Raw genomic sequence first — 18793 nt, forward strand, 5'->3', positions numbered from 1 at the left:
AAGCCTGACTTGCTATGGATGTGCTTCTTTTTGCTGGTTGCAGGATCTGAGAAGTTGCTAATACTGATTTAGGTCTTTTTCCTAATGAGGCATGAAGAAAGCCTCCCTCCCTGTGGATCCTTTGGTGTTGGAAGATGATAAGCATTGAACTAAGCTTTTTTACCCAGCTTGCTAAGGGATGCTTAAAGTCTCTCTTCACCTTACCAACTATTTTCATGACATTTGTAAGAATGTACCTTTGAGAGTGTTTCCTTTCAGTCAAATATTATGAGCACATATACATGCATGTGTGGAGACTGACGATTCAGTAAGCCTTGTGTCATTGGAAAATCGGGCTAAAACAAAGCAACTATCATGTCTGAATAAACAGAGCAATACTATTGCTACTGAGACCTTCCCCACTCGAAGAATTATAGTTGGGATCTAGCTGTCATGGCTGGTTTAGCTGCTCAGCAGCTAAGCAAGGATGTGGTGTCAATGAATACGAGAGTACTCTGTGATGGATTTATCATGGTAGGAGAAGAGATGGTCACTCAGGCTGCAAGGTGTAGTCCACCTCATTCTGGTACTTGTCAGGAGGGAACAGAGCTATTTCTCAGCCAGTGTGCAATGCTTTGCCGTGATCAGCCAACGGACTCCCCTGCCTTGAAGTAAATGCACAAGTTTCAAGGAAAAATCCCTTCTTTTTTTTTCCAGAGGATTGGTGGAGAAACAGCAAGATCCCTGCTGCATAATTTCTCCCTGGGAAATCCGCAGTGTGTTGCAGCTGTGGATGGTCTCACAGTAGTGCAATAGGCAGTGTCTTTTAAGCAAGCTGCAGGGAGCTTATTTACAAGCGCTTTCCTCCTACAGAGAGCCTCTGTGATATTCTGGTGCAGAACAACAGGCGATCGTTGTTGTTTTCCCCTTTCATAGGCTGGTTAGCATGTGTTCTGGAAGGGCTGACACTGTCTCCTGCATGCAGCAAAACCAAAGCTGCATGTATGGGAATGATGAACAGAAGGGTTTTAAAGATGAGTAGTTTCTGACCCACTGCACATTGTGTGTTTTCTGGGGCTCTGGTGATGTGCTATGTCTGATCAGAACTGTCTCAGTACTCTGGCAAGAGTGCTTTATGTGGATTTATTTTACTCTTCCAACTAGCCATGTGATAGATAAGTCCTTCAGGGCCTTTTTTGCTAGAGAAGAGAAACCTTAATCATCACATTTCAAACCAGTGGCAATAAATACTTTCTTAAGTGTGGGTTTTGCAAGGACTAAAGGAGCATTCATTTCAGAACTGCTAACCTGTAAGAGTAACTAGCAGTCAACACCTTATGGTGAACTTGAGCTTTGAAAGTAAGGCCTTTTGCCTCCCTGCAGCTCTTTCACAGAGCTGCTGTTTGTCCAAACATAGATGAAATGTGTTTGTTCAAACAATAGATACTTCCTGAATGAGAGAGTTGTTAAGCACACAACTCTTCTTGATTCAGATGGCAGGTCCAAAGGGGGCGAATTGGATTCAGGACTGTTGATCTGATGTAGAAACACTCCTCGGCTTAAGAGCCGGCAGCTAGAATGTGAGGAGTAAATGTTGCTGGCATCCAACAGATGGTATTTGACATGTTTTCTAGCTGTCACAAGTCTTCTGTTGTATATGTCACAGTTTCACCTTTATGCTGTCAGGCTGAACATAGAAATGACAACTGCAGGTAGAGGTGTTCTACAGCACTCTACAGACAAAGAGAATGAGATGGAACTTATTAGTAAATCTCAGATTAGTGCGTGCACCTCAGACATCATGAGTGGGATATTCCATGTTGAATTCACTTTGTAGAGTAATTTTCATTGCATCAAGTCTTTAATTGTTGTCTTTAACCTCACGTAAGAGTCAACTGCAATATCTGCTCAAGGACATTTTCCTGACTGCAACACTAAATTGCAACACGTAAATGCCTTTTGCCTGCTACAGTCCTGGGCTGTTTCGTATTGCCTGTGCTTTGAAATGTCAGCTCTCAGTGAACTCTGCTAACGTTCTGTTATTGCCTTGAGGCCGAGGCAGAGAAGAGCAATTAAAGGATTGACATCTTGAGTATTTTTTCATAGAACATGTGTCACAATGCATTTAAGAAATCACGGTTTATGCAAAAGCCTAATTAATGTTAAAATGTAAGGACAGTTCGTTTCAGATGGGAGCAAACGAGGGGTTTAAAATGTATAACAACAAGAAGTGGTTGCCTTGTTTTGGACACAGGACCTCACTACAACTCCTGTTTCTGAGAACTGGAGTCTTAAAGCCTAAGTATTCCTTTCTGTTCCAGGATACAGCCGGACAAGAAAGATACAGGACCATCACTACTGCCTACTACCGAGGAGCCATGGGCTTCGTCCTCATGTATGATATCACCAGTGAAGACTCCTTCAATGCAGTGCAGGACTGGTATGAAATATTGCTGTGTTTGGGTTGGTTTGGTTTTTGGCCAATTCTCTCCTCACAACTTGTTTGTTGAGAACATCAGACACCCCATCCTCCATGGTGCTGTGCATCACCCTGTTCTTTCTTCTTCATCTGAACTCTGGGATAAATAACTTGGGTTTTAAACTCTCCTCTAGAAAATGTTCCACAGCTTCACTTTAATGAAGGGGTTATAATTCAAACATAGTGGCTTTGAAAAGTTTTAATTTGTTCTAAAGAAATTAATCCTTTAATGCATTATCTGGGGGTTGGGAGGTTTTCTGTGCTGCTAAAACAATCCGGTGTAGCAGTGGCTGTTAGCATCAGATCTCATTTAAAATCTAATAAGGCTAAATCTTTCCAAACTGCCTTGAAAAAGGGTTTGGTTGTGGTTGGGTTTGTTTGGATTTTGGGTTGGTTTTCTCCAAGGGTGGACACATGGAACATTATTCACCTTGCCTAGCTTGAGATAATTAAAAATCTGACTTTATCCATTTAAAAGTTGTGAAGTTTAAGTTAGTTGTAGTGGTAATAACAGGAGGAAGAACAAAGCCTAGGACAGAAAGCAAGCATACCCCTTGGAAGCCAGTCTGTTACCACTGACTACAGAAAGCAGCTGAACAGCTCAGTAAGGCAGTGCTCAGTGAGGAATGGTGGGATGAGGGAGGAGTCACCTATTAAATGTGAAGGGTGGAGGCTTAGCCCTAAAATTAGATAAGAAATGACTTCTCAACCATTGCAAGCTCCTCTGGCTCCACTGAATTGAGACAGAAACACCAAAAAATGATTTCTGCACTTGCTGGTGACAGAAAGCAAGGAAATATTTATGGCTTACAGTGAAAGAAGAAAGCATCAGGTTAGCAGTATCAAAGCTGCATTGGTACTGCATTGGTACAGGCTGGTCTGCCTAGCATTTAGTGTGCATTTCCCCTTCCCCATCCGAAGGCCCCCTGATAACTCATGCCACCTCTCTTCTTCCTTGGGAAGAAATGTCCCACCTCACTCCACACTGATCTGATTTTGGAAGCAGAGCTGCAGCCCAGACCTCCTTCATGTTCTCCTGCCTTCTGGACAAGTACATGTACAGAGCAGGAAGAGTAAGTGGTCTTGCCAGAAGAGCCAGAGCATGTTACTGCTGTGGTCATGGGTAGTGCCTGCAACCTCCTTGGAGGTAGGTGATGGAATCCAGCACAGTGCCTGAGGTGAAAACACCTGAGCTGCTCCTGTGAGGCAGTTGCTGTGGGCACAGCATGGATAAGCAGAAGGCTGGGCCCTGTTGCTGGATCTTGTGTTCTGACATGGCATCCTTACAAAGTGACACCAGAGTTCATGGAGGAAATACAGTTCATCGGGAGGCAGGGGAAAGGCTGTGTTTATCCTCAGAAGTAGCATCCCTTTGTTTCCCCCCAAACTTGTAATCCTGTTGCTGTTACTGCAGATAGATATGGTCAGCATGCAAAGAAAGGTGATGCAGCAGTTAATGTAATTTCCCAAGTCTGGTGATCTCTGTGAACCACTGGGAGCATGTGATACATGCTGGCTATGGCACTGGCTCTTAGCATCCAGCTCAGTTTGGCTTTTTGTTGAACACCTATTCTGTATCCCCTAATCTAGGTTGTGACTCAGGAACCACAACAGTGTGGTTTGTTGTTGATAGTAATTTGGCCTTCTCCCAAGGCTGCCCATTATTTATTCTTGCTGTCCACTGAAGCAGATGGTCCAGATCATCACATCTAAGGATGTAGTCTCCACTCTCATCCCATCTCCAGTATCCTGACACCATGCTGCAGGAGGTGAACAGCAGCACCTTCCCTGAGCTGTCCTTCATCACCTGATGACAGAGGAACAATTTTTTCCTTGCTGAAAGCACAAACCCAAAGATTTTGGCAAACCCAGGTTCATCCATGTGGCGCATTGGCCACCAAGCTCAGGTGAAGCTTTTTCTGCTTCATGTGTCTGCATGGGGATTTTTCCCATAGGAGCACAGGTATGTGAGCTAGGGCAATATCTTTCACTAAACTGAATATTGTCAGCTCAGTTACCTGGTGAAACAAGATATATTCGAGCACACAGTTCATCTGCCTCTCTGTCTGTCAGTTCTGCTCTGGTAAGTTTTACTTACCAGTCGTAACATAGCCCAAAATAGCAAATCTCAATCTCTGAGCTGATGCTATTTCGAAGTTTGTACAGGTGAAGTTTAAGCTGAAGTATTGGAAGTGGTCTAAGCTCCATTCCATCAAAGGCAGCGCTGAAAGAGCAAGAATCGGGAAAGGTCAGCTTTGTCTTTTTGACTTCATGTCTTCCCGTGCCACGGGGGCTGCATGAATATCTTTTCTAAGAGCACCTTATCAGCCAAAGGACAGAGGTGAGCCATCAATTTATTTGTATTCTCTATGTTAGGAATCCTTCCAACCAGACTCGGAGCCAAAATCACGTAGTGGGGTGGATAAAGTCGGTCTTTTTCTTCCATTCTGGAGCTTGTCCACAGACAAGGACTGTAGCAAAGCCAGCATCGCTGTGCCAGCAGAGTCCTCTAGTGGCGATACAACTAGGAGACGGTTTTCTTTCCTCAGTCTGCAAAACCGCTTTCCTAACTTCCAAAGGGACAAGAAATGGAAACAAAAGCTTTCTGCCTGGTGCTGCTCTATCAGCCTCTGCCATTTGCTGGCATAGTGAGTAGGTGGGATTTTTTGGGTGGTTTTCACCATCCTGGGTGATGCAGTTACTCTTCAAGAAAACATTATACTGGATCTGGTCTTCAGGAGCTATACTCTCCATGGAAAATTATGGTGTCTGCTACTTGAGTTTGTTTAGCTCAGAGTCTTTATCTTCATCAGCCCGGTCTGTTCTTCAGGTCAAGTGCAAGTCAGAAGCACGCCAAATGATAAAATCAGGGCCGTTTACTGCAGAGAGGACAGGGTGAGACAAAACCATCAAGGAGACCCTCCTGTTGAGTCCTGAGGTTCAGAAGGAACCCCCTTGCTTGCTAAACTCCTCAGGGAGAAGTCTAGGTGTGCCTGTATCCCAGCTGAGTCCCAGACTTGGTCAATGGTACGTGTCTAAGGGATTGTATATGTACAGTTTGTCACTCATGTTACCTAGCTCAGATTTCAACCTTTAGCATGCTATTGGTCACTTGCTGAGAATCTGTTGCAGCAAGGAATCTCTCAGACTCAAGGAGCAACCTTGTGTGTGTCCATACTTGAGGGGAGACACGGGTGTATAGCCCACTGCTGTGCAGCAGAGCTCAATGGGCCTCTTACTCTGTAAGAGAAGATAATTGACTTACATCTGCTTACCAACTACAGAAGTTAGAGCATTTCTTTTCCATACTTGGCTTGAACCAAGTCTTTACCAGCACTATGGTTGGGAGGTGTGTGTGCACACATTGCTCAGATTATCCCTTGTCTATTGAGTCGTTATCTCTCTCCCCTTAATCCACTTTGAGTCTGATGTAGCCATCACAGCCAGACGCCTCCATTACCACCACCACTGGTGGTTATCACTTGGGCAGAGTCAGGTTGGATGTGGGGGAGTAGCTCACAGCCACAATGGCAAAGTTGTAAGCCGCTCTTTACCTTGTAAGGAAGGTGTGTGGCCTGAAAAGCAAGTTGTCTCTCTGCTTACAGAGCTTTAGGTGGAGCTACAACAAACCACACTATTTCTGAGAGCATACTTCAACCCTCACTGAAGGCAAGTGGGGCAAACACATGGGATATATGCAAAAGCTAAGAGCCAAGCTCATCCTAAGTCATCTTTTATCCTGCAAGCTTCCTGAAATTATAGCAATTAATCACAGAATGATAGGATCATAGAATAGTTAGGGTTGGAAAGGACCTTAAGATCATCTAGTTCCATGGCCATTCCATCCCATTCCAGTGCCTCACCACCCTCACAATAAAGAATTTCTTCCTTATATCCAATCTAAACCTCCCCTGTTTAAGTTTCAACCCATTACCCCTTGTCCTATCACTACAGTCCCTAATGAAGAGTCTCTCACCAGCATCCCTGTAGGCCCCCTTCAGATACTGGAAGGCTGCTATGAGGTCTCCATGCAGCCTTCTCTTCTCCAGGCTGAACAGCCCCAACTTTCTCAGCCTGTCTTCATATGGGAGGTGCTCCAGTCCCCTGATCATCCTCGTGGCCTCCTCTGGACTTGTTCTAACAGTTCCATGTCCTTTTTATGTTGAGGGCACCAGAAGTGCACACAGTACTCCAAGTGAGGTCTCACGAGAGCAGAGTAGAGGGGCAGGATCACCTCCTTTGATCTGCTGGTCACGCTTCTTTTGATGCAGCCCAGGATACGGTTGCTTTCTGGGCTGTAAGCACACACTGAAGCCGGCTCATGTTCATTTTCTCATCAACCAACACCCCCAAGTCCTTCTCCGCAGGGCTGCTCTGAATTTCCTTTTTGCCCAACCTGTAGCTGTGCCTGGGATTGCTCCCACCCAGGTGTAGGACCTTGCACTTGTCATGGTTAAACTTCATGAGGTTGGCATCAGCCCACCTCACAAGTGTGTCAAGGTCCCTCTGAATGGCATTCCTTCCCTCCAGCATAACAACGGAACCACACAGCTTGGTGTCACTGGCAAACTTGCTGAGGGCACACTCAATTCCATTGTCCATGTCAGCAACAAAGATGTTGAGCAAGACCGGTCCCAACACCAATCCCTGAGGGACACCACTCATTACTGGTCTCCAGCTGGACATTGAACTGTTGACCACAACTCTTTGAGTGTGACCATCCAGCCGGTTCTTTATCCACCGAGTGGTCCACCTATGAAATTGATGTCTCTCCAATTTAGAGACAAGGATGTCATGTGGGACAGTGTTGAATGCTTCACACAAGTCCAGGTAGATGGCATCAACTGCTCTACCCCTGTCCATCAGTGCTACACATCCTCCCTCTTTTAAGTGTTCTGCTATCCTACCTGGCTAATGATGCATTTTTCAGTGTCCAGCTGCAGTAAATAAAGAACACTGATAAGTTGAATATTTTGTCATAAATGCAGCATGATGCAGCAGATGGGCTGACCTTTTAGTCATTGAGAATAAATCAGCACTACTCAGTTAATGTTGAAGTAAATCCAGTAAGGAACTTGTTGTCTTTCCCAGTTATTCCTAAAATAACGTGTGGATGGAATGTGAGTGTTTCTCTGGCATAAAAGACGAGTAAGCCCCTTGCCCTGTGATCGAGGGGCTAGGTTCATAGGATAAATACAATCAGGCTTAGGATGATACCTCAAGAAGATCATCAGCTAATAAAATATAAAGTGATGCCCCTTCTCCTGACTTTGGCTGCTGTCCAACCCAGTCCACTCTCATTGGCTGAACATAATTCCTCAGTCCTAAAACTGTATCTCTTCATGAAATCTTGGAATGGGTCAAGTTGTGTACAGTATCATCTATATGTGTTTTACACTAGGATATTCCTCAGTCCTGAAGCCTGTTAATTCCTTCTGGTGCCCTGCCTACTGCTCCTTAGTGATTCAGGTTTTAAGATGTTGTGTAAGCAGGTGGCCAACATGAGTCTCAGCCCATTTCATCACTGCCTCTTGTGCCATCTCTTCCTGCAGAGTTCCCTGCAGAAAACAAGATAAAGGCATGAATAAGCAGCTGAACAAGAGACTTAGCACTCCAAGTAAGCTCTTGCCCATATCAAACTCTTAACTTCTGCTGCACTCATAGGGGTGTGCATAGATCTCAGAATTCCTCTTCATAACGACACTGAAATTGTGGGAAGGTGGCCTTGTGCAAAGTCAAATGTCTATCAAACAAGTCTTTTCCCTTCTAGACCACTTCAGCATCTTAGAGCTCTTATCCTCCCTCTAGCTGGCAAATTCCCATAGCAGGTTGTGCTTTATTATTCTCCAAGCCCTTTCACAAAGCTCCAACATCCCCTCTAAGACTGCTCCCATGTGTGTACGGTGCACTTTACCTCTCTGCTCTGGCTCATTGGCATGTGACTGTTTTAACAGCCTCCTGATCTGCCTGCAAGGGAAATGACACTCTCACAGTCTGCCCTATGATGTCTTCCTTAGGTGATCTTCTTATCACACTTTTCATATAACGGGTTGAAACTTAAACAGTGGCAGTTTAGATTTGATATAAGGAAGAAATTCTTTACTGTGAGGGTTGTGAGGCACTGGAATGGGTTGCCCAGGGAGGTTGTGAATGCTCCATCCCTGGCAGTGTTCAAGGCCAGGTTGGATGATGCCTTGGATGATATGGTTTAGTGTGAGGTGTCCCTGCCCATGGCAGGGGAGTTGGAACTAGATAATCATAAGGCCTTTCCAACCCTAACTATTCTATAATTCTGTGTCCTAAAGAAGATTCTGGTTTGCTTTGTGTCACTCCAGAAAGACTTCTAAACCAAGTAAAGGCATTCTTTCTCCTGAATGAGGAGGATCATGGCTGTATGTCAGGTATTCAGACAAGTTCTCCAGGTAGTATACAAATGTGAAGTACAGACTTTCTTTCATTCACATGAATCATTATTCATTATTAGTTCCCATGAATAATTATCTTAAAGCAGCTGAGAAAGAGTAAGTTACACAATTTAAATGCACTTAGGAATATCTAGAACATGACCTGTTCTCTTGCTCCTTGAATGGTAAAGACACAACAGATTGTATGAGAAGCCTTAAAAGATTAACCTGAGTGACTTTCCATACTGCAGTGTGACAAGAAAAAACATTAATGAGCAAAAGCAAAGATGGATTTTACCTTATATTTGAAAGTAATTAATCTTATTTAAATAAGATGCACATCCTGTAGGTGCATGAAATGGTTAAATGAGTTTTCCTGGCTTTCTAGATATCTTTACTTTTAGTGGGCTTCTTTGACAGTTACTATTTGACACTAGCTTAATAGTTTTGTGTGCAGATGTATCAGTGGTTTATACCTCATTTGAAACTGTACTGAAACTAGGATATACTCAGTATTTGATACTGTCAAGTAAATAGAAAATAGTATGGAAACTCTTGCTTTGGACACCCTGGACAATTTGATAGGAGGGAAGGAAAAATTGGTTAAATATAACTTTGATTTAAGAGACAGTTGGGTTCACATATCATCAGCTTTATTAATGTTTCAGTCTGACCTCCAAATTAGGTTGTTGATATATCCATGGGACTGTGAACCTGAGACTGTTTTTCTTCTAAGTGTGAAGCATAAACCCCATCCTTTATCGTCAATTTGGGGAATTCAGCACCAATAAAGCACAGCACTGTTGTTGTGTCACAGAAACATGGTTTTCCCCAGTGTGTATATCGGACTGCCTGGACGGTTGCTGTAACATCTTAATTGCACAAACCTTGCTGTTTGTTTCTTTGTTTATCTTTCCAGAAGCTTCTGGAAATTTGCTGCCTTTCTTTTGGTTTGGGGATCAGGGGTTCTTTTAGACAGTCATCTTCATAGGATACTCGAAAGGGACTCTTCATCAGGGACTGTAGAGACAGGACAAGGGGTAATGGGTTTAAACTTCAACAGGGGAAGTTCAGGTTGGATGTAAGGCAGAAGCTCTTCCCTGTGAGGATGCTGAGGCGCTGGCACAGGCTGCCCAGAGAAGCTGTGGCTGCCCCATCCCTGGCAGTGTTCAAGGCCAGGTTGGACACAGGGGCTTGGAGCAACCTGCTCTAGTGGAAGGTGTCCCTGCCCATGGTAGGGGGTTGGAACTGGATGAGCTTTAAGGTCCTTTCCAACCCAAACCAGTCTGGGATTCTGTGATTCTATAACTTTGTTTAGATTTTATTCCTAGTAAGTGTGAATGTTAGTGTTCTGTGAGAGGTTTTTCACTAACTCATACAGACAACGAGAAGGATGAGTTTTTGTGGGAGATCCTTCATGTTTTCATGTTTTTTTATCTTCTTTTTAATTATCTAAGTAACTGTTTAAATAGCTGATTTGGCAGTGTGTCCCCATATAATCCCTCATGGACTGAAATGAATCCAGAGAGAGGCCTGGGAGTCAGAAGAGGAGCCTGGATATAAGTGTTTTAAATGGAAGCTGGAGAGACTTTCTTTCTCTATATTGTTTAATGTGGGAGACTGGGGAGATTTCATCTTCCTGCACTTTTGGTTGATTTCTGATGTCACCCCTTCTGTGATGAGCTTTGAGAAACCCCAAAGTACTGCATAAACTCATCACAGACTCATATTAGCTCTCTTGGGGCTTGTCTACATGGGGGGCACTCAGAAGGGTGAAAGTGGAGGAACCAAAATTGGGATTGAGCGAGTGCCTTTCCAGGAGGATGCTAATAAGAATGCAAAGTTTCACTGCACAAAGGCTCGGTTTAGTTTTGCATGCTGCAGTGTGGGTGTGCATTTGTGCAACGGGGTTTAGGTTTATGCTTTCCAGTGCAATCCAAAATGGCTCCTGCATTATGGCAAGTTGCCCAGTGAGATGACTCCCTTGTCCGTAGGTATCTGTGGAGTAACATGACTGGCTGCTTCCCATGGAAAAGGCAAGTAAGCAGCTCAAACCAATTAAAAAGTATCCTTAGCAGATCAGAGCTGGAGGCTGCTACTAATTCAAAAGAGCAGGAATCGGGTGCTTTATTGTTAAGGGAGTTCAAGCAAACTAGAGAGAAGTGGAAATATGAGGGGGATTCCTGGCTCTCCTGGGAAATGGGTTTGCCTGAAACTATAGTATCCTGTATGGAGGAGTGATGAGCATGGGCAGAGTGGGAAGGTGAGTTAGGCACCAGAGGAGGTGGAGGAGGGAAAGAATTAATGCTTCTGGCAGAGCAGCCTAATTACCTCTGGGAAGGAGGGAGGCTTAAAAGATAGAGCTGGCTTAGTGAAGGTAAAATAGGTTGGGCCTGTCTGAAAAAAATTAATGCTACCAAGCTTATACAGTTCTGTGCTGGCTCTGTGACACCTCTGCAAGGATGATGGGAAAGGACCAGCCCCTCAGGATAAACAGAACAAAAATCTGCTGGTTTGCCATAGAAAAAACTATGAAGTGGCCAAATATAAGGTCAGACTTGTAGAATAGTAGAACAGTTAGGGTTGGAAAGGACCTTAACATCATCCAGTTCCAAACCCCCTTCCATGGGCAGGGACACCTCACACTAGACTATGTCACCCAAGGCTCTGTCCAGCCTGGCCCGGACACTGCCAGGACTCCTGGGATCCATAGCTAGCTCCACTCGTTTCAGCATATGAACTACAGAGAGCTTTAGAGGCTTTAAGTTCATCCCAGTGCTCCTGCTTAAGTTTCCACTCACTTAATCCCTCTGTCATTGAAATGAGTGTTTGTCTGATACTCCCCGTCTGTCATTGCATCCGCTGTTTCCTGCCTCAGGTATCACTTAATCCTGCTGGGCTCAAATATTAGCTCTCAGAGCCTTACCTTCATGCCATACCTTCCTGATGGGGTACATTTCTGTTTCTCTTTAGCAATTGTTTCCATGTTGCTATATAGTTTCAGTCTCCGTGAACGAGTTTTCCTGTTCAAGCCAAGGTGACTTGATGCTTCCATCTGTTTGACTCTCAAAACACAATTTCTTATGGTGTTACTAAAACTGCAGCTAAGAAGCATTCTGTTTGTCTGCTCCCTGCTCTAGTGGAAGGTGTCCCTGCCTGTGGCAGGGGGTTGGAACTGGATGAGTTTTAAGGTCCCTTCCAACCCAAACCATTCTATGACTGTTGTTATGTGTTTTATAAGAGGTTGTAAATCTAGCATAAAATGTGTATCTATCGTATGGTTTTCTCTATAGGGACAATATCCTTGAGAGGTGTAATTGATTGTAACTCCCCTGACAGGTTACAGCTGAAGGAGAATAAGCTTTTTCTTTGTCCCTAGACTTCAGACATTACCAAGTTCAGCTTTTCAATAAGTTTGGATCTTATGATTTTAAAACACTTGCAAAGCCTTAACAAGAAACTTTGTTGTCACATGAAGTTAAGGAGTAGTAAAATAGAATGGTTCTAGAAACGATGTAGTTTGCAGTCTTGCTTTATGTGTAAGATTGGTCATTTGTCTTTTATCCAACACAGCCTCAGATGCTGATGTTGTCATTAATAGTACTTGTTTTTACACTTAATATATGATTGCATTTTGGCATAGCTGGTGGAACATAACAATCTTTTTTGACCTCCTGCAGGGCCACACAAATCAAGACTTACTCCTGGGACAATGCACAAGTGATCCTGGTGGGAAACAAATGTGACATGGAGGATGAGAGAACTGTACCTGTAGAGAAGGGGAAAAATCTGGCGGATCAGCTAGGTACATATCACAGCTTTTCTTTCTACTTTTTCCCTTTGCTTCTTTATGCTGTGTATGATAAAAAGTCCTTCCTGAATCAATACTTTAACGGTGGTATCACGACTAAGAAACATAATATATTCTAGGTCCATAGGTTACTTGCTTAGCGCTGAATAATACCTTCTTGTAGTGTTGCTCTGTCTATCAAGCTAGTTTCTAAGGGTGTAAGGAAGACAAAGTTTGTCTGTGAGCAGCTTTTATTAGCTCACAGAGTTAAAAGAGAAAAAGTTTTCATAAACATAATCCTGTCTCCGGGTCTCCAAGTGCCACATAATCATTTTCAGAATGCAAGCATTGATTTTTGTACAATAAATTCCTTTATTTTTGCAACTAAACAATGAAAAAAGAAGTTTCTACATCAGAACTGTAGAGCTGAGTACAATGTACCATGCTTCTCTATCCAGGTAGGGAAAAGACATTATGTTATTGGTGTGGGATAGAAAAAGCAGAACTGCCATTTGCAATGAAAATTTAAGAATGAACAGCAAAAGACATTAATCTTATTTATAATTTTTGTTATATATTATAAATATATGATCTTTTTAATATGGAATATGGGCTTCTGTGTTAAGCTTTAACTATACTGTTGCAAGTAAATCCTGTTGAATTTCATTCAGCTACAGCCAAGCCCCTGACAGTGGGCATACTCTAAATATCTGTCTAGCTTGTAAGAGCAGAGATTCTTACCAGACCCAAAGGAATTGCCATCATCTCTAATTTATAAAATCCTATGCTGTCTTCAATTCCTGAGTAGTAATTGGAGGGTACAGAATATATTCTATATACATGCAGAATATAAACTGGGGTACTGAGTTCCACTACACATTGCATCCATTGTTGAAGTTTAGTGTGTGGCCTTCTTCAAATTGCCGGTTATGGTTAAATCTTAGATAATGAATATTTATTAGTTGGGGTTTTTTTTATTGTTGGTTTGATTGGTTTGGGTTGGGTTTTGGTTGCTGGTTTTTATTTAATGAAGGGAAGCTATAGAAACCCTTCTCATAGACGAATATAAAGTCTGGCTTTGCCATAGGAACCTGTGTGATATGAAGAAAGATGGTCACTGTTCCAAAGAGTTAGGAGCATTCATGTTTCACATGCAAAAAAAAGAAGCATGTCTGCAAAGACCTTCAGGATTAGAACCTTCAAGTGTCAAAATTCTACATATGCTAAGCACAAAGAGGTCCTATTTATGACCAAATATCAAATGAAATTCTCTAATTTCCCATTATTAATATTATTGTAGTCATAATTCTTTACATCTAGGACTAGCAAAGCAAAGACATGGTTAGTTTGCAAAATCAGTTGTGGGCTCTTTTTTACACATCAGGATTTAATTTGCTTTTGAAAATGTGAGTATGAATAAATTCTGTTCCTGGCTTGCAAACTTTCAAAACCATTGTTACTGCCATGAGTGCCCATGTATTTTGCAAGAGTAATCACACTGTTAGCCCTTGAAAATTTGTTCAGAACAATGTAACAGCAAATAGAGAGTTTTACTGGAACTTCCACTACTATTTGGACTTCTGATGTTTTTTCTTCCCCCAAAGTCTGTTTCAGTACAAATTTGGTATCCAGAAACTGAATCCATTACGTCTGGGACACCTCAGAATGGGCATGAGCACAGAGTTACCATAGCAACTGACTCCATCAGTAGGAAACTGTTCTGCTGAAGAATCCCCAGTTCTGCTCCTGACCTGTCCTCATGCTTGCCCACCTCACCCTGGAGAAACATACCCAGTGCAGAGCAAAACAAAACCTGACTGTGCCTTTGGGCAGTCCTGCCTTGGTTCTCTGTAGCCTCCCAAAATACTGAATGCTCTTTTTTAAAAGGGCTGGAAAATATGTCTGGGTTTGTCAGTCAGATTTTCCTTACACCAACTGTGCTAATGTGTACAGCGTTATCTGAAATTACTTAGTGTGGTAGGTGGGAGGAATCTCTTTAATTGACTATTGACTTGAAGCTTAAACTGTTAGCTTTCATCATAGTGATTCACATAGAGGTTATCCGCCAACGTGTTTATCTGTTTGTATAGTGACATTAACATCATTGAGATGATTTCCTAATGAGATTAATAAATTGTTATTGGCCTGAACATGAACTAAACCAAAACAGATTCAGCCATAGCAGAAGCTAAACCAATGCTAGACTGACAAATACCGAAGTTCAGATCTCTGATTCCCTGTGCCCTTTATGTATCTGCTTTTAACCATCGTCAAAGACAGCAGGTGAGGCAGATGAAACCCTTTCCTGCTGCAGGACAGCCATCTGACTGCTACAGCTGAACTCAGGACACTTGCTCTCTCATGAGGACACACTTCCACCATCACCTCACCCATTGTCCCAGGTTGGACAGAGCCTTGGGTGATATGGTTTAGTGGGAGGTGTCCCTGCCCATGGCAGGGGGGTTGGAATTGGATGATCTTAAGGTCCTTTCCAACCCTAACTATTCTATGATTCTATGATACTTTAAAAGTGTTAGAATGGTGCAGATACCTACTTGTTACCACACACAGAGTGCCTCAGTCCACCAGCAGTAGCAGGCCGGTCAGTTAAGATGACTTATCTTTCTCTTTCTTTGTGGCAGAATCAAAGAAAATGGGTGCAATGCACAGGATCCCCAGAATGAAGCACAACAGAATGTAGCTTATTGCAAAATAAACTCTCTGTGGTGCTTGAGCTCTTGCTGTTGGCAATATAATAACCTGGCAGAACAGAAGCAACAGCCATTGTAAGTGATGGTTGGCCTTTGATACCCCTGGGGCTAGAAGGATTAAGAAATGTTTCACAGCTCAGTGCATTTCTGCTGGCAGAGGCAGGGCTCGGGCTGTGAGAAGGCTGGTTCGTGCATAGCAGGGGGTGTCAACGGGCAGCAGCTTGATGTCTGTGACATCCCCACCTGGCATAACTCCAGCCTTGCTGTTTGGGTTTTGGTTTTTTTAATCAGGAAGGGTCAGTGTTTGAGAATCCATATTCATACAACAGCAAGGAGCTGCCAACCGGACACTGAAATTACTCTGTAGGAGGCACACAACGTTATTTGCAGTTCAGCAGTGCTGAACGGCCCTTGTCAGGATGGGTGCTCTGCCATGGCCTGTGTAGTGTGAGTATCAATCACCCTGAAGAGCTTTCCATGTAAGCAGGCAAAGAATGGGAATAAACAAGACCAAAGTCATGGAGCATTTTGCTCACAAGCGCAGAAGTTGGTCAGCAGAAGGAATACAACCACGACCTTGCTTCTCTTTCTGGTCTCTGCTCTTGCCAGTCTGTAGTAGTGGTTCATAGAGAAAGCCTGGTCCTTGAGGGGTGTGTGGAGCCCAGGAAGGCTTCTGTATATTACCAGCTAGTTGTATGGCAGCGGCAGCTGTAGCCCAGGACATCTTCACTGACCTAAGGGGGAGAATTCAACTCCTTTGTGCTGGCTTTATTCAGATCTGTATCATCTGCAGATGTATTTACCAGGGTAAGGATCCATTTATTGACTCTTATTGAGGCTTCATAAATTTTAGAAGCATTTCTGCTCACTGTTCTGAGAGTGTGGGAATGAACTGAGCTAAAGAATTGTCCAATGTCTGAACTCTGAGTAATATCAGAATGAATAGTTTAAACCCCATCTCCATTACCAGTCTCTATTGATATTTTTCCCCACTTTTTCTCACAGGTTTTGACTATTTTGAAGCCAGTGCCAAAGAAAACATCAACGTGAGGCAAGTGTTTGAGCGTCTCGTGGATATAATCTGTGAGAAGATGTCAGAGAGTATAGATTCAGACCCTTCCAGGGGCACTTCAGGAAGGAGCATGCGGCTCACAGACAACCCACCCCCTTCGCAGCAGAACTGCTCGTGCTAGTTGACCTTTCTCGCCGAGACACATCCTTCTATCCTGACTACATTTTGCCTTTTCGTTTGTAGTGGTGCGTTATCATGTAGTGCAAAGGCAGAGTCTCTGTTGTAGGAAACTGGTATGTTTTTTTAATGTGTTGGAATGTTAATATTATATATTGCTTCATCTGATAATTTAAATAACAAAAATCAGAATATTGTAAGTGCACCTTGTGTTAATGTTACACTGAAGATAAAAAGCGTTGTTTAGTGTTGCAAATGTTACTGCCACAGAGAATGCTGCATTTTTAATTATAAACTCCTCTACTGCAGAAAGAGTTTTTTGTCAAGAACAGCAGGAAGCATAAAAACCATTTACAAGGGACCAGGTCTAAAAGAAAATGAAGAAAAAGATCTCTTATAAAACAAGAACATGTCCACATATTTTGAATCACTGCTGCTGTCCTCTAGACACGACCTCAGCTTATCTGTATAATGGAGCTGAAAGCAGTGTGTTTCTGTCTGACAGTTTGAGGTTCTCCAGAGAGCAAAGAGAAAAGGGCAGCGGATTTTGTGTCAAGCCTCTATATAGAGGACGAGCACATAGAGGAATCAAAGCTGCCAGGCTGGGATGAGGAGGCCTTGCAGCCGCACATGCTCTTGGCTGGTGCTAGTGAAGGCACAAGAGCCCTTCCAGGGGCTGCCCTTGCCTGCACGCTGCCCCACAGCCACCAGTAAGGGCTTGGGTGCTGCTGTGCTTGGCACCTTGCTGTCCCTTAACATCTAGAAGCCCAAGAGCCAACTGTCCTGCAGCTTCTCCTCTGTATCCTCTAGTTTTACCTTTCCAGGTCTGGATCTACTCTGATCAACTACTCGACAGTGAGCTTGCTGCAGGATGAAGGGAAGGAGGAACTGGCTGCTGCATACTTAGTTGGAGGCATAATCTGACATGTAAGACTTGGAACAGCACTGTCTCAGAAAGATACAAGTACCAGGAGCCAAAATGAGTGTTGGCAAATATTAGTGCCAGATTAGTGCCAATTATTAGTGCCAATATTATTAGATTTTCTTTCTGCATTTTGTTCTTTTTTCTTAAGTTCTGTGCTAGATGGGTTTGGAGGGGGATAGTTTTTTTCTGGTTTCAGATTCAACTGAAAAAGCAAGAATATTGATTAATCAAACATAATTGCAAATTAAAAACAACAAAGCTGTCCTGTTAAAAGTTATCCCATGGACGTCTTCTTGCATCATTCTTTGAAGGGAGGAACAATTTTTCATACTTGATACCTAAAATATTCTTATATATCCAATGTCTCTGAAATCATAAAACTTCTGCCACACGCAGAGCTTGTATTTCTCTGAAATACGTGGAGGAACTGCTTGTGTGAACCTGTGAAGTCACATTCACTGTACGCCTTCTTTTATGGTTATGCCTTTGTGCATCCCAGCTCCGCAAGTGACCATGGATTGTGGCTGTAACTGTAAATTAAATGGATTCAAAGAGAATTTTCCTGTCTTAAGGTGAAAATCCTTGCAAGTTTTATGGCTTTACCTGAAAGCCATGAGCTTCTCTGGCTGAGGAGACTTTCTGATGTCAGGCACTGGAGTTGAGTATCTGCTCACTGCACTGCAGTGTGCTGGATCATGACACTAGCGAGCGCTTCTGTAATCCTGTTGTGTCTCAAAGTGTAATAGTTATAAGGAGAAAAGCACAATGTCCTGGAGAAGAATCCAACTACACCGATGTAGTTGGAGCTGATTGTGCTGAAGGCTTGACCTCTTTGTGTGTTGCTTTCAGAAATCTTTACTGTGACATGATTTTGGTTGTGTGTGGGTGATCTAGTACTGAGTGTGTGATTTGTGCAGCACTAGGAATGTGGTTGTTGTATCTAAACCCCTGAAACTGCAAAATAAAGACAAATGTTGTCACCAGGCATGGCCAGAGAGCTTGTGTGCTAGCATCAGGCAATCCTGTGTGTGTATAAAGAAGATATCTATCTCCTTAATGCTTTTAAAATACATCAGACCACACCAATCTTTTTTGGACAGGGTGATGATCCTTAAGCCAGCAGTTCGGAATCTCTATGCAGAATTAAAACAGAGTAAAGAGAAGGATTATTTGGCCAATAAATGGGCAGTGCAGTGTTCTAATTGTAGAAGGAGCAGGTTTTAGGGCAACTTCTGTGTAACCAGCAACAAGAAATAAAACCTTGCACAGCAGCGAGTGATGATTTTGAGCTGTGGCAGGTATAACAGAGCACCTCA

The 18793-nt window shown here is 43.1% G+C and overlaps 1 protein-coding gene across 2 annotated transcripts in view; it reads left to right on the plus strand.

The window, feature by feature from the left end:
• The window catches only part of RAB3B (RAB3B, member RAS oncogene family), a 63963-nt gene extending 45501 nt beyond the window's left edge, over positions 1-18462 (plus strand). For both annotated transcript variants that reach the window (XM_031050661.2, XM_034063952.1), the window contains exons 3-5: positions 2301-2419; positions 12543-12667; positions 16369-18462. In XM_031050661.2, coding sequence (XP_030906521.1) covers positions 2301-2419; positions 12543-12667; positions 16369-16556 — 432 coding nt within the window. In that variant the 3' untranslated portion in view covers positions 16557-18462. The remainder of the gene's footprint in view (positions 1-2300; positions 2420-12542; positions 12668-16368) is intronic.
• The last annotated feature ends 331 nt before the right edge of the window (positions 18463-18793 follow it).

The sequence above is a fragment of the Melopsittacus undulatus genome, chromosome 6 (assembly GCF_012275295.1).
Source record: "Melopsittacus undulatus isolate bMelUnd1 chromosome 6, bMelUnd1.mat.Z, whole genome shotgun sequence".
Taxonomy (NCBI): Eukaryota; Metazoa; Chordata; class Aves; order Psittaciformes; family Psittaculidae; genus Melopsittacus; species Melopsittacus undulatus.